Source organism: Saccostrea cucullata, unplaced genomic scaffold (assembly GCF_032062105.1).
Source record: "Saccostrea cucullata isolate Sc308-1 unplaced genomic scaffold, CSIRO_AGI_Scuc_v1 ctg1467, whole genome shotgun sequence".
NCBI classification, from domain to species: Eukaryota; Metazoa; Mollusca; class Bivalvia; order Ostreida; family Ostreidae; genus Saccostrea; species Saccostrea cuccullata.
Window position 1 is genome coordinate 108,851 of NW_026941605.1, and position 17,292 is coordinate 126,142.

Below are 17,292 nucleotides of genomic sequence, written 5' to 3' on the forward strand. Positions count from 1 at the left end.
AGTACTTATGCGTTCCGTAAATTCTGCCTCTAAGGTGCGCGAATGTTTTAATTCATTAATTAATTGCATTATTCGTGTTTGAAAATATACATGGAAAATTTTGTCATTTTCTTCCTAGTAATGAATCTTGCAAATTATTCAGGGAATTTCTATGAAAGCATTAGAAATCTTCTGAAAGGAAAATCCCAAAAAATTTTTCATTTTCTATTCGTAATTAAATTAAATATTACTGAAAAGATTTTTTGCATTTTTTCTATATTTTTATTTAGCCGTGTAATCAATTAAATGAAAGGAATACAAGTGATTTCTAAGTTAGAGCTTTAAATGAATTTTTAAAAGAGAATGGCATGTTTTTTTTTTGTTTTTTTTTTCGCTTATTTAAGCTCTTAATTTGCAAGTAAGAAAAATAAATCTATAATGTATTGCTTAAATTTTGATCTGCTTCTAGTTTGCATTGTTTAATGAAATTTTAAGCTTGAATACCGCTCGTTATATTCATACAATTCCTTTAATATATATAGAAATTAAAGACATTTTACAAAAATTGGTATTCAAGAAAAATATGATGTTATATACAATATATTCATTACTCGCCATCCTTTCTTATTTTACGGCCTAACTTAATCAGTTATAGTATAAATACTAACTTAATGTTAACGCTCAGGGTGATCGACCGATAATAATATTAATATAATTATCTTTTTAAAAGATTATTTTAAATTCACAGAAGCAAAATATCACAGCTGTTGCCTTTGATTTTGAATCGTTATTGTTTAATTAATAAACTTAAAACTTAAAGTTAATTTGCAATTTTTTGTTCATAATTGTCGTTAATAATGTTGTCATGGGAAAGTTAATTCTTAAACAAAGTTAGTAATGGGAACATAAATACTAACATAATGCTAACGCTATGTTATTACTTGTTTATATAGAAAGGACGTTCTGAATGACATAAATTAGATTGACCAAGGGGTTTCCCCGCAGTATCATGGGGCACGGGTTAAAAATAAGTTCCGGTCTGGGACATGCCGAGTGTAAACTTGGTAGTAGTACTGTTGTCCTGTTGAGAAATGACTTTTCAGTGCAACTTATTTACATCTAATGTTGACATCCGTGATGTTACCGCATAAATAATCATCGCTTGGAAAATAAGAATCAGACTTACTTCAATCGGGAGTTCAATGCATCAAACTCACTAGTATGATTCAGACATTATTATTTTATTTTTTATATTTATCTGCGACAGTGACAGTTTTGCAGGGGACATCTATTTATTCTAGATATATGTACAGAAACCGACACACAGGGAACTGCAGGGAGGAAAACTGTGATTTGGCTCACTTCAGTTACAACAGAGACAGCTGTCAAGGTGAGATATTCTTACAATAATGATGAGGGTCTTAAAAGATATACCTTCCTATTTCTTTTCCCAAAAATCTGAAAGAGAAAAGAGTACTTAACTTTCCTTTTGATATTCTCTTTCATTTCTGTTTTCTTGAATTAGTTGCAAGGATTCACTTTTAAAAACTATTAATTCATATAAGATATTATCTTTTTTACAGTGATTTCTCAATTTCAAATGACATTTTTAAAAAAATATTTTCATTAAAAAAATATCTGGAATTAAAAAATAATGGAATAAATTGCTTCACCGCTTTAAGATTTTTCCCCATACATTTGATTTTAAATCTAAACAAGATTTTTGCTAAAATAATATATATTTGCTATGCACAGGTCCAAATTTTTGGGATCGGGTCACACCATGCTGGGGCAACTGTTCTTCTCTTCTTCAGTCACCAATAAATATCAACACAGAGAAAACAACTTATCGGCCTTTCAGAGGACTTAAGTTCTTAGACCTTTGTGAGCACATCACTGCCATAATTAGGAATAATGGTGAGTTACATTTTGTACTAAGGATACTTCATAGAAAAACGACAGAGAAATGGCCATTATCATTTTTTTTACCTTTGATAAATATATTGGTTTTATTCGAAATTTTATTGATCGAAAGGTTTTTTGTGTTGAAATCATTGCCGCAATTGACTTGAAGCGATACAGAAATAGGTAGCAATCGTTCTTTCGTCAAGCGCTCGGAACTCTGAAGTGGAATTTGTGGGTCATTCCTAAGAGAACCTAGGTCCCTTGTCACGGTAGGCGTTGGCACGAAAAGGGCCCCTCACTGCTTAATGACCCTGAGTAGCGAATAAAAGCCAAACTTTGAAGCCCTTCACTCTATACAAAGTGACGTCTTCATATGAGTGAAAAAAGTCTCAAACTGATACGAAAACAAGATACATCAATAATGAAACATATGGAGATTACGAACAGTATTCAAGATCAAAAGTACTTAAAACAATACAAATTGAGAACAGAGCAAACACGGACCTCCGAAACATCAGAGGTGGGATCAGGTGCCATGGAGGAGTGAGCATCCTCTGCTGACCAGTCACACCAGCCGTGTGCTCCTTGTAATGACCTTGAAATAACGGAAAAATCCGTCGTCGATTTAGTGTATAAAAATGGACTAACAATTACTATGTAAAACGTCAGTCAGAATTTGACTTCACTGACAAGGTCATTGTATAGACCATAGAACTTAGGAAATGATTGCTTTAAACGAGACTGATGATATTCTTGTTTCATAATATTCGTAATATCCTTGGTTCATGAATAAAATACATTTCTTTGCATGCAATGATCTGTGAAATAATTATGGAATGAAGCTTATTTCAACTTATATTATACGATATAAAATAACGTGGGGCAGTTTACGCTTTATAAACTTGAAGCGTAAACTGTCCCAAGTTTTGTTATATCGTATAATATAAGTTGAAATAAGCTTCATTCCTTATAATTTAATTTCAGTGAAGACATGAGACAATTTTTCCCAAAGGTTAAGGCTTCACATTGATTAAATTTTTAAATAACGTCACGGGAGTGATACGTTTTTTGACGTAACTCATTGTGACGTAGGCAAGTTATTTAATACAAAATGGATTGATTCTTTTATCCAATCAAATGACGTAATACAAGTAAAATTAAATTATTTAAGGAATGAAGCTTTTTTAACTTATGTTATCCGATATAACATAACTGGGGCAGTTTACGCTTTTTTATAAACCGCTTATAACGGATAACATAAGTTGAAATAGCTTCATTCCTTATAATTTGATTTCAGTGTAGACAATAAGACAATATTTCTTCCGGAAAAAGGTTTCAAATTGAGCGTTATTTTAAAAGTAACCTTAAGCGGAGTAATACGCTTTTGACGTAACTCATTGTGACGTAGGCAAGTTATGTTATACAAAATATTAAATGTTCCTCTGAATGATTCAGCCAATGAAATGTCTTGATACAAGTGAAATTAAATTATTTGAAAATAAATACAGTTATTTGCTTTTATTCATATATAATTCACAAGAGAAACATTTCTTTCCAACCTTAAGGTAAGTCACTCCTGAAATTTGTTATATCAAGGATTTTTTGAGAAGTATATTTTGGATAAGTACTCATAAAGTGTAACTCAAAAAAGCAAAGAAAATAGGGGGTCAGTGTGCATCCTACTGATCTACGGTACATTTAAGTTGACCTTTTTGCACTTAAATTTCATCTCTTTGGTTAATTACTTTAACCCTTATTATATTTGATTAGATGTAAGCATGGCAATAAATATAATCATATTTTACGTAAAATAGTTGGAATAATATTTATCATTAAACAAATCTTGCAAATTAATGTGCGTAAATTATTGTGTGACCTTTTTGCACTAAAAAAATAACATATTTGGGGTATTAAAAAACTTAATAGGCAATAAAAATTTTTTTTATATCAAACTTTTTATGACTTGAGTGCTGATCAGTCACAAGTATTGAGTAGTTTAAAATAATGAAAGAAAAAAGTGGGGTCAGTGATGTTAATTTTGAAATATTTGTCAAAATATGTGATTTTCAGGCATAAAATGGTGTAAATTTGATCTTGACTTCTTTAATATATTTTCATTTTTTGGAAAAGTTTGTTGAGGGAAGGTGTAAAACTTGGTCTTAAAATATAAATTAAGACCTATATTAAATATTCTTAGCAATTTCAAAACGGAAAATATTCTCCGAGTAAAATTATGTGAGGCTAAATTTCCATTACATTAAATTTTATAAATGTGCAGATTTGCAGAATTTTCTGCTAAATATCCTTCCATCAAAAGAAATAGTCCCTCATAAATCTTGCTTCTTTGTAGATTTTTGAGCAGTTTTTTCATTGAATGTTAAAAAATTTACATTGTTGAATTTAAATATGTTATAAAAATTGAATTTTAATAAGTAGTTTTGAAGTAAAGGCTTCTGCGTGAACTTTTTCTAAAAAGCTGACGAGTGACTTACCTTAAAATAAAGATAGAATAAGGTGAGATCTTGAAAAAAAAGAGGGGAACAACTGAAAAAAAAATTTCCGGACCAAGAACAAAATGTAAAAAGCAAGTCAACATTTTGTGACACGTGAAAGCGGAGAATTAGGGCATTGTGTCAGTAGAAGGAAACAGCTGTAAATCAGCTCTTTATAGGAAATCACCTGTTATAGTCTCATAAACAGTGTTTATTTATTTTTTTTTGTCTAGGACACTCGCCACACTTTATGGCTGATAATCCGACAAAGGTCAAACTGGGGAATGTCCCGTACAGCGGAAATAAAGGTTATGTCTTCCAGGAAGTTCATATACACCTGGGACAGAGGGAGACTCGGGGGTCAGAACATTCACTGAACAACAGGTTTTACCCTATGGAGGTAATTAAAAATACAGGGGATCGGAGATCTATTCACTATACAACAAGTTTATCCAAAACAGAAAAAATGAAGAAAAAAATCTACCAGTAATAACTTTTGGTGCAAAAAAGTAAACATTTTTTTCTTGGCATGGGCATAACATCATTGGCAAAAGTGTTGATTTTTTTTCTTACTGTCTAGGGAAAAGATGGTGATCTTGAGCTGATTTCATTATTTTAAAATAAAGAAATACGAGAAGAATCTTTATTTAATGGAAAGGAATACGCCTTTTATGAAAATTTTACCGAATCCCGTAGAAAACTTAATTCATGTTCTTGATTGCTTTAGGCTCCTTAAATGAACCAAACTCCTTTTTACGTTCATTTCAACCAGGTGTTACAGCATATACTGTATAAATAATTTGACACTCACCAACTTATTGATCGAACAAATTCAAATATTATCTTTTTATATATTTTTTTTCTGATCGTAGGCCCACATGGTCTTTTACGACGATCGCTATGAGAATATTGAGGAGGCACAGACCAAACCCGGGGGATTGGCAGTCATTGCAATCATGGTGGAGGTAAATATTCCGAAAATTTAAAATTAATCTACATTTGTTTCCAACCTGACATTTGGTCGTATTTTTTTTGTTTAATACCAATTTTTATGTGGGCACTTCTTTTATTTTTTAAATTTGACTACAGAATGTTCTGTAGATCTAATCAATACACTTGGTTCATTGACCAGCCAACAATGGATGATTATTTCTCCTTGGCACCTGATCCCACCTTTGGTGTTTCTTAGGATCCGTGTTTATGTCCTGTTCACGGATTTGAATTGTTTATAGATTTCTTAAGATCGATAGCTGTTTGTTGTCTTCGCCTTTTTCATACAAAAAAGCAAAATCAAGGATGAAAATTTTTAAAATGTTTATGGACCTCAATCTTAAATGATATTTCAAGTACATTCAATAATATTATATCATAAATGAAACAAAAATCAAGTTTCATCATGGAATTAAATTCGCTGTGTTTATGGAAATATTATTCCTCAGCAATTTTAAAATAAAATATAATTTCACATACATATAAGAACTTAGGTTAATTTGTCATATGGTATCAAAGTGTTCGGAACCTATACATCATATGTGTATCAATGTCAATATTTTACCATTTAAAAGGGTCATCTTGAATTGCTTGTGATATGAAATGTCGGAATGTCGTTTATTTATTGTCCTCCGGTACACTAAAGTCGACATTGCTTTGCATTAATGTAGAAAATCATTAAATGATCGTCCATTGTTAATAATTTACATTATTTATTATACAATATAACTGTGATATAGACACAACAGAAAGACTAGCTAGACCCTTTGACACTGCAATGGAATGAAATGTATAATAAAAATAAAATAAAATAAATAAAATGCAATGATGAAGTAAATGTGAATGTGTACTTCTGAATCATTTAATTTTTTTCTGAATATAAACATTTTTATCTCTTTAATCTACTTGCATTAAAATATACATTTAATATAAAAGGATGGACTTAATTTTCTTCTCTACTTTTTTAGATTGAAGAGAAATCAAAGGTAATTATTTTTAATGAAGTTTTCATAAGCTTTATGTAAACTGCTTTTATTTACCTTTAACGATTGATGTAAACATATTTAATTAATGATTATATTATAATAATAGTAATAATATATATATAATTGGCTTTCACTTATAAAAAAAACTGAGAATTAAGCAACAGACTAGAAAGCAAAGAAAACGCAAATTCAATTCTTAAATGTTTTAAATATATTCTCTTTAACAGGCTAATAGGACAAAATATTTTGTTATGTCCTTTTAGTTTACAAGTCCGAAAATGGATTTCTATAGAAACTCTTACTTTCCATTCGGACGTCGATTTCACAGACAAAAAAGACGAGCCCCATGGCGAGGGACTTCCTGTTCAGACACTAGCGTCTGCAGGACAAAGAGTGCCAAGCGTCTAAGTTACTTAATGGAGAAATACTACACAATTATTAGAAATCACAAACCAGAGAGAAACGCAGGTTTGACTTTGATTCAATTATAAGAGCGAAGCGTAGTTTTCAACACATGCAAAAACTTTTAAACATAGACTTAAGGTGAAAGGATGAATAGAATTCTGAGAAAGTGTCGTTATATTATAGCTTGAAGTCATCTCGTTTGTCGGCGATTTTGCTTTCATTTTTTTGCCGACAAACAAGAAGACTTCATATCTGGAAGGCCACCAAAAAGTTTAATTCTTGACAAACTATATGACTTTTCCGTCGTCAAGTATTTCAATCCATAAATATTCTGCCATAGCTTATTTGATATTTATGTCTCCTAACTTATTCGATACCCAAGAATTTGCTCTGAGTTCGATCAATTTTTAAACAGAGTCAGACTAATCACACATAAGTTGATGTTACAGGGATTTCCTTCATCGAGTTTAAAGTTTGCATTTTGTAAATTCTATAGTCGTTTTAAATGACCTTATTACCAAATATAGCTGATGAATCGGTCGTATCTTTGCTGACTTCTTTCAAACGAATTGTAAGACTTTTGTTTTTAATTTACTAAAATTGACTAAGGAGCGTTTTGTCTACCTGATCGAAACGTAGGGCTCACTGTGAAATGACTGTTCAACAGGGGCACTTACCTATATAAGCACCTGATCCTGTCTCTGGAATTTTCCATTTCATATATTTGTTATGCCATCATTTATTCATTGTAAGGCAATTATTTACAAACTGAAATGTCTACGGATTATTTCTGTGATATACCTATTATGACAAGGGGCAGACGGTAGGTGTGGCCGGTCAGCAGGGGATATTTACTCCACCATGGCACCTGATCCCACGCCAATGAAATGTCCGTGTTCGCTTTGATTTAGGACATTTGAGCTTGAACAATGATCATTATCTCTATACAATTAAATACAAATTTGTATTAAAGTTCTAATGAGATCGATTGTTAAGAAAAATCAAATTAATTCATGTGTATTTTCACAGGATTTTAATGTTTACATAAAAGGATTAAGATAAGAAACATCAAATGTTTGAAAATAAAGTCTTTACACGCTGCTTTACAAATTTCCATAAAATATTTGCTTTTAAGTACTACGAGAAAATGTGTTTTGAAACATAATATTCTTTGCCTTTTTATATATCTGAATTCTCTACAAATTACATCCAAATGTTTCATTTTGTCATTTTCTGTATTGAAGAAAGAATAGAAAATACCTATGTAGAAGTTCGAGAACAGATATCGTTAAGTGACGTTCTGCCCTATGACTGGAGTTTCTATACATACCACGGTTCATTGACTACACCACCTTGTTATGAAACGGTTCAGTGGATCGTAATGAGATGTCCCATTAAAGTGTCCAGACAGGTAACGATATGTACATCAAAATGTTTTATTTTATCATATATTGCCAATACATCTGTTATTCTTTGATCGAGAGTGCATTTGACTTTTCGAAAAGCTTGGTACAATTCAATATTTAGAACATGTAGTTATGTGAACTTTAAAAATGTACTGAGGTATTTATTCCATGCGTATTTGTTGGATATCGAATTATGGAGAAATTTAGTATAGCTTGATGATTAGGTTGCTTCTAATATGAAATATATTTACAATATCGATTAAACAATATGAACTAGACATGAATGAAATAAAAAGTCAATAAATTCAAAATAAGATCAGTTTCACCTAGTCAAACTATTCGGAATAAGAAAAACAAGAACCAAAATCGTACTTTTCTAAATCTTCTGTTTTAATTTTCAGGCCTACGAAGCACTAGGTAATGTCTCGGATATCCATGGCAACAGACTTAAAACTATGGGAATTCGGAGGCTTATACAGAGAGGAATCATAGACCATCCCAGTGTAGAAGTAGAACGTAACTTCCGGTGTGGCTCTCTGGGTAACAGACGAGATCTCTGTCCAATCAATTATGATGCTTACTAGAGCCATACCTCATCTTAATAGCTTGTGTGAAATACAGAATCAAATTATTCAATTTATTTTCATAACAAACTTGTGAGAGAGAAAAAAATGTTGTATCCTCATAAATTTGAAATATCATAACGGTTTTATGCACAATATTGACTTTTAATTCAGCAATTTAGCGTTGACAACTGGTATGTTATAGGTAAATTTAGTGTAATCCTTTAGGGCAGCTTTGTTTTACTGGAATTCTTCATGTCATTCATATGAATCAGCTTTCCTGTATGCTCATATTTTTCGAATGTTGAGTTATTATGTATATTTATTGACTATAAATAACAGAAATTATATAAATGAATCATGACATTTTCATTTTTAGCATATAACAGTATGTAAAGTCGCTATACTGTAGTATCATATTAATTATACGGTTTATAGAATTTTATTTACACCAAACTTCAAAGTAATTTTCTTCAGACCGTCAGTGAACACAGCACAGTTTTAAATATAATGTTAAAAACATGGTTGTGATAGTCGATCGACGCCAGATATGCAAAAAAAACAAGCAAATATTTTACAATGGCGTTGGGGTGTGTTTCTGGTTTATACTGAGGGGAAATTATGTACAAGTAGCAATGCATTCTTTGATTCTTGGATTTTGTTCGTTATTTTATGATCATGAGAGGGCCACACGGTGAGTTTGACTGGTCAGCAGGGAATGCTCACTCCTCCATTACACCTGATTCCACCTGTGATGTTTTGGAGGTTCATGTTTGCCCCGGTCCTATTTTGTAATGGCCTTTTGAGCTTGAATACTGTTCGTTATCTCCACACATTTCATTATATTCTTGAAAAAAGGGTAATTTTTAAGAAAAATATTACTAACACTAGAGCCGAGCTCGTTGCAAAACAACGAATAGGTCTTCCGTTGGAGCTACGAACTAGAAGACGTAACCTTGAGCCGAGGTCAAAGGCCACATACTAGAGATATACAAATAAAAAACCTTGTAAGAGAAGCAACTTACAATGTTTTGCTAGGAAAAAGACTGTAAAGGAATACTTGTATGTGTGACCTTGATCTTTTCAAATGACCTTGTGCTAAGCAATAACTAACTCTCGTTAGAGTTAAAATTGAGATAAAAAGAGTTAGGTCAAGGTCGAAAGAAAGGCCAAGTTCAAAAATGGTGATGCCATTAAATAGCTATCATCAATATGCATCAACATGTGAAGTTTGATAACACCATTTTAAATGGTATATTTAAAGTTGAGCTAAACACTAATTTAAGAAAAGTGAGGTATATACATGTACATGTATATAAAGTCAAGTTTAAAAAAATCCTAATGCAATTGCATAACTCTAATTAATTTCTTTCAGTATATAAAGATTGATAAAAATATCTTGGATAGTTTGTTTGAAACTGAGCTTTGAACTGAGCTAAAGGCAAAGTGTGACAGAAGGAGAGACGGAAGGACAGAAAGTGGGAAGGATGGAAGACGTCCGACAAACAGCAAATGCCTTGGCCATATTCATGGCGGTGCATAACATGTCATGTATGATTATTGGTTTACATAAAAATAGGTCGTAACTTTCAGTCTCGGAATTCAACCCTTAAACTAATGTATACATGCATGTACAAAAACAAATCAACCGACTGACATTCTCTGCTTAGAAGTTAGACATTGTATTCATTTTAAGGGATGGGGTAATTATAGTGAATAGGGAGAGGAATTTAACAACCTGTCAGTCAATGAAACATTATTTTGGAATGTCTGTATACAGCTGCGTGGCTTTTCTTAGAATGAAATGAGTATTTTTTTGAAATATTTAAATAATTCTTTTGTTGACGACGTGATATATTTGATAGGCTGTATAATAGCTGTTCGGATATTGTGCCGTTTGAAGGTCCAAAACCTTTCTTTTAATATAACCAAAGGTTCTAGTGATCTTTTTTCTGTAAAGTCGAAATGCATGGGAGAAAGAAAGAAACGTATGGGGAAGTTCAAAAACAAATTTATGAGTTGTGTTTTTCATCTATACAGACGCTTTTTTTCTTCTGGTTTTCCTTTTTTGTGAATTGCCGTTTATTTTGTTTACAAGCTTGTGTTCATACCGCTGTTCATACGCGCTATCAATGTGAGAGGAGAAAACAAGACGTCGTCAAGCAACAATGACTGACCAGATGGACGTTTATATACATTGTAATCATTATACAACCAAATATCAGAGCAAATCGATAATTTAAGTACCAAGTTAAATACATTGGAATTCAATAATGAAGGAAAGAATTTAATTTATATTTTATGATAAATAGGCAATAACGAATTTTCTAATTTAATTTGTAAAATCGTACTCTGAAAGTTCTGGATGTATATGTTTGATCGCTCTTCTATGTAAAAGTCATACATATAAAACATGTAATTATTATCGGCTGCGGTAGCGGCCAATCTTTTTGTGATTGTGTTAGAGTGCACATGGGGAAATGACACTTATTTTTATTACGTCAATAAAATAATTCGTAGATTATAACAAGTAAATCATGCGTAAAATATTTTGAAAACTTGATTTAAACTTAAAATTTAATGTTGAAATATATTTCAATTTCATTGCCATTAATATCTCATGATTATCGATAATTAATGGTCATAAAAAAGAGTTCGTATCAGATACTCCTCATCCTGAGAGTATGTAAGATTTGAAAAGAAATATCTTGATTTTCCGGATAATGATGATGTGGTTAAAGTGCATGGTGAATAAAAAAATGAGGAGTTATTCAACTTCTAGTGAAAATTGTTTTGAACTTACTCTACATCTACAAATGACACAAAGATCATGAAGATTTTTTTTTTATTTTGCACCATAGTCTGCTCTGCAGAAACCATGAGCATTATCTCCTAATCAAGATCCAGGGTATCGAGGCTCGGACAGGCCTACACCTTCATTTTGATGACAATAAATTTTTCTTATACATCAATGAAATTTTTTTTTAAACATCTATAAATCTATTTATGAGCAAATGCGGTAAAATTACTTTTTATTTTGCTTTGAAAACAGCCTGAAAAAAAATTGAAAAACTATTTCAGCTTAGAATGTCTTGACGTGCTTTTCTTGCATGTGAAAGATTTTTTTTGCTTTGCAGCCAATTTGATGCTTTGCATCAATTAAATTCGTACTGATAATTATACACGTAAAGGCATGTAAAATATTCTTTTATTGGACGAAATAGTATACCATTCTGTACAATATCATTTTAAGTTTATTAGCAATTAACTGCAAACTCGAAAGTGCTAAATTTCATGTTGGATTTCCTCCGGTGAATTAGAAACGTTAACTCCACTTACAATTATCATGCATGCGTACATGTAATTTAAGATACATAAAACAATTACCACTTTGATAAATACAGGAAAAAACGGTGTAAACCTAGCTCGTGTTTTTTTTCCGGCTATCAAAAGGCATAAAACTTTAAATGAATAAATGCACAAGCGATTACGACTGATTAAAACAAGCTGAAATAGAGTGAAATTGAATGATATGAAAGGAATCGACATGATTTCAAACCCAATTTTCCATTTGTAACTATATCGGAATACACAACGGATTCTCAAATCGACATACCGGCTGCTATCTGCGGACACGTGCTTGTAAATGAGGAATGGGCTACAAAATTTTAGACACAAAGTGACTAAGCTGGATGTAAACTGTTTATTACAAATACGTGAATAATAGTAATTATTTTAAAGTATTTCTTTTTAACTTTCAATGTTTATGTATATTAATAAGAATAATGGAGAAACAAAAGAGTGATGGTAAAAATAAAACGTACATAATAGTACATTACGTATCACAAGACTTCCATCACTAATTATAATTATTTGCCGAAGCCCCTTTTCAATTACAATTTAAATACATTAACACGGAATAAAGAAATAATTTTGCGTGAACAGGCCATGCACATAAAGCGATCACAATTAATTCAAAATGATTAATGCACCAGTGTTTCGAATTACGATTAAATGAGAGATCGGTGAAGTATTATTATTGATTCGATAAATTAAAAACATGATTTCTATAAATTGATAGGTCTTTGTACACAATGGATTTTAAACACGATCATTGACACTTGCATTGTTTACGACAGGTGGCTGGTACACTAGTGACCTAGATAGACAGCGTGGGATTTGCGCGTTGGATTACATAACATCTAGGCGATCTTGGAGATCGCCAAATATATACAACTAATGATCGTGAATTATTCAATGCATAAAGTTAAAATAACTTAAAATTGTTATAAAAATCAATGTAGAAAGATAGATTTAATATATTCCTTTTATGAAGACGTGTTCACTGTAAAACTAATTAATAATAAATAAAAAAGAAAGACAAATCGTTATAAATAATTTAATAGTGAACCGTAGAGCATGTATGAAGCCCTATTTAGAAGAAAATTAACGACTAAAAAAATTAAGTTAAATACCATAGGATTTATTACTGATAAGAAGTTTGTGTAAATTATACACATGAAGAGGTCTGATTTCCTTTCCGAATGAAAAAACGCTATCCGTTACCTGGCCTGCTTTCAATTACATATTACGCAATACCCCAGTATAATCGAACACAAAACATTTTCATCAGATTAAAAAGGTGTCAAAGAACAATTTTGTCCGTATTATTCAGATCGAAATATGTACCGTTTTTGAGTTATGAAGCAAAAACTTTCAAGGTCCCTAAATCCTTAATCATAGGGGCCAGCCCCTTTTGAATAGAATTATATGAAAGCTCTTGCAATTATGCACAACTTTTGTTCAATATGTCTTAACAAAATATTTTTAGTTTTCAAAATAAAAAGTAAAATATTTGTAAATTTTCGCTCTTTTAGGCGTTCTCCTTTTTGACCCCTGTATAGCGCCATTTTGAATAGAGAAATCGGAAAACAAAAACCGATGTGCACAACTTCAATCCTTCTGTTATCTAAAACCAGTAAAATTTCTGCTCCAGCTGTAGTGGTCTCTGAGCCTTTGTCTGGAAATGAAAGCCTATAATTTTTCGTTTAAAGGGAAATAACTCAAAACCGGAAGTGACTTTTTGAAATTATCGACAGCATTCTGATAGAGTTTATTACCGTCTATAATGTCTGAAAATTTAAACAAAATCCATTGAAAAATGAGTGAGAAACGAGGCCTCAAAGTTGGCGTCTAGGAAGATAAAAAAAAAAGAATAATAAGAATAATCTTAATCTTCAGAATCAGTAGAAGGTCTTCCGTTGGAAACGGAAGACCTTAAAAATTGCATATCAAAATACTAAATACAATGAATATTCAGTCAAACGATATAAGTCAGAAGCAGGTGGGATCAGGTGCCATGGAGGAGGAAGCGATCCATACCGACCGGTCACAATCACCGTTTGCTCCATGTTACGATCGAAGAAAAACATTAACCCATAGACAATTTAGTGTGTGTAACTAATGGCCTCATAATACGTATGAAAACTGTAGTACTGAAAATGACATAAAGATAGATTCCTAACTAGGTCATTAAATTAATTGTGGAACTTGCAAAAAGATTACTTTTAACGATTTTGTTGATATTCTTGTTTCATCAACTTGTTCGTCAACGGCTTAATTTGTTTTAGCAATGTTTTTACATAGAACATGTTCTGCAAATCAACTTAACTGAGAGACATAAACCCCATATGCTGGTGTTTAGAGAATATTGCTAAGTAAGGATATTTAAAGTCATCGCGTTTATCATAACACTTTACTGTGTACTACCATTTACGTCCTTTTAAGAGGAAAATATACATTATTATTAGGGATGTCAACGAATAGTCGACTATTCGAGTGTCAGTCGAATGGACCGACGATCGAATAATGAAACAACATTCGAATATTAAATAAATGCAAAAAAAATGGGATAATGAAATTTTCATCTCAGAATGGAAAAAGGGTCCTTCCTCAAACCATACAGCTGTATAGTGCACGTCCTCAGCCGAATAAGGACGTGCACTATACGGCTAATTTTCCACATTGTACATAATGAAAATACAGTAAATACATACCGCAATAATTCTTTCTTAATCACTGACTTTGTTGTTATTGTACGTAGTAAATTATGCAACGCTATACTGGACTATAAAAATTATTTAATTGACTTGTACCAATTATATTTATAAACTCTAGGAATTACAAATTCTTAGGAACACACAGTATTTGCATAGTCGTGAAGTTTAAAAGTTCGATAACTATTAAACAATAATCTTACACAAAAGACATTTTGATATAATAGTGCTTGGGCAATCATTAATTGCATGAACAAACAGTATTAAATATTTTCATAGAAGGTGTGAAAAGTGAGTGTTTACAATTCCTAATTTCAAATTAATTTCAATTTTCCAATTTATTTTAATTGATAAGCTTTAAAAAACACTGTGCTATAAAAAAAAAATAATTAATGCTCCGAATAGTCGACTATCGTTCCAATAATGCAATCGAATGTTCGACTAAGGGAAATTAATATTTTGACATCCCTAATTATTATACAAAGTAAAAGTCAGAAAAAAGTCGTAAAATTTTAAAATCTTTATGGTCAATATAATGACCTTGTCAACAAATATCATCTATTATGATTTCATATTCCTCTAAATGTTAGGTCATTTATGTATACGAGGAAAATTTCGCATCTGTTTTATTTTCGCCCCTTTCGTCCTACACTCATCTGGGCGAATCTAAAAAAAAATGTCTGCAAGTGTAAACGGGCGAAAATAACACGGGGCGAAAGTAACCCTATATACAGTATTTACACGCGGAATACAGATGTTTCCTTTATTTTAAAGAGCAAACCAAGTGTGCTTGGAGCAGGGAATACTAACTCCTCCAAGATACCTTATCACACCACTGATATTTAAAAGTCTGTGTTTCTTCTGTTCCTACTTCTCTGTTTAAAGGGACTTTTGAGCTCCATATATTTATATAAACAATATAGCCAAAATATAAACAAACTGTAGTTTATCAATGATAAGAAATGAAATGTATGGAGATAGATTTAAAGACCATTAATTATAAACAAAACAAAATAGGAGCAGAGTAAGTGCGAACCTCATAAATAACAGAGGTGAGACTGAGTGCCATGGAGGAGTTAGCATTCCGTGCCGACAGGTCACACCCGCCTTGTGCTTCTTGTCATGATCGGGAAATAACAGAAAACCCGTCGTCAATTCAGTGTGTAAATAATGACAATTAAGTATGAAAAATGTTAGTCAGCACTTGACTCAATCATAAATTGTATTTGCTGACAAGGTCATTATATCGATCAAAGACCTAACGAAATGATGACTTTAAATGAGACAACTGATATTCTTGTTTCATTAAATTGTTTTTGAATAAGTATCCTCCTGTTAGAGATCGTAGATTGTAAACGTAGAGCATGCTCTTGTGTATCAAATCAACTGATATAAACCCTGTATGCAGGTGATGAAGGTATATTGCTGCATAAATAGGGGAAGTTGTCGAAAGAAAAGTTAAAGTCATCACGTTTATCATAGAGCTTGGTTGTTAGATTACCATTAACATCTTTAAAAGTAAAATAGCCAAATATGAACCAGATGTGTCAGACTGTGTGGTATCTTTTTTTTCTCAAGCTCACTGGAATATATCGTACCGACATAAGAATGGAAATTTTCATTTACCATTTTAAATTAACAATACTTCAAATCATTATAAAGTTAGAAAGTCACATAAAGTTTCTATACCTATCTTTCAATAGATAATTACAAGATTGATTGCTCGATTAATTCATCGTATGTTGATTTGCGTCACGTTCGAGAACGCTAATTTCAAGAAAATATGTTAGTAATGAAATTGATATCCATTCCGTGTACCTCAAAGCTTTTCCTCAAATCGTTTAGAAAAATGCAATAATGTCTGCCTAGACAGGTTTTTGCTTCTCAGAGGTGTAATCTACATAGCATATAAAACTTAAGTGTTTTAGACAAGGGAGGAAACTTTTAATTACTTTGAATAAAACATTGTTACAGGAATCATTGAAGAAAACTCTTGGTAACACTTCTTATAACATGTTTTTTTACATAAGATATTTTCACCTTCGTTTTTAAATTTTCGATGCTGATATTGCTATTTTTCATTCAACATGCAATACAAATGATTTAAATGATGTGTTAACCTACATGCATGGTATTTTTCAACTTTATTAAATTAATGTATATAATTGGACTCGAAAACGAAAATTCATGTAAATTCTAGAATGATGAAAATCAAGAGAACACAAATATGTTAATTGATACATATCCTCATCATTATATGCATGAAAAGTATTATTTTAGTGTGTCAAATATAAAGGGGGAACTTAATGCAGTATACATGTATGAATTATAAGTATCGATTCGAACGTTTCATATAAATTAATAAATCTGCGGTTTTAGTGAATCCCGACCCGTTCACACGATAGCAAGGGGCAATTTTGAAATACATGTTCTTAATTATAGCAGTGAAATAAGAACTAAATTAAAACACTGCAATAAATGCAACTTGTCATCTGCCTGTACACTGTTTT

The 17,292-nt window shown here is 31.5% G+C and overlaps 1 protein-coding gene across 1 annotated transcript; it reads left to right on the forward strand.

Annotated features, from left to right (window-relative positions):
- The first annotated feature begins 1,200 nt into the window (after nt 1-1,200).
- Nucleotides 1,201-8,774, forward strand: LOC134258157 (nacrein-like protein). Its single transcript, XM_062740708.1, has 8 exons — nt 1,201-1,369; nt 1,735-1,896; nt 4,610-4,776; nt 5,249-5,341; nt 6,335-6,352; nt 6,616-6,820; nt 8,002-8,168; nt 8,565-8,774. Exons 1-8 carry the CDS (start codon nt 1,201-1,203, stop codon nt 8,745-8,747), a joined length of 1,164 nt encoding a protein of 387 aa, XP_062596692.1. The 3' UTR covers nt 8,748-8,774.
- The last annotated feature ends 8,518 nt before the right edge of the window (nt 8,775-17,292 follow it).

Excerpts from the sequence above, each read along its gene's own strand:
- LOC134258157 (XM_062740708.1), top strand. The coding sequence starts at position 1,201 with ATGATTCAGACATTATTATTTTATTTTTTATATTTATCTGCGACAGTG. Across the intron at positions 1,370-1,734 it reads CAACAGAGACAGCTGTCAAG|GTCCAAATTTTTGGGATCGG; the intron begins GTGAGATATTCT and ends TGCTATGCACAG. Across the intron at positions 4,777-5,248 it reads ACAGGTTTTACCCTATGGAG|GCCCACATGGTCTTTTACGA; the intron begins GTAATTAAAAAT and ends TTCTGATCGTAG.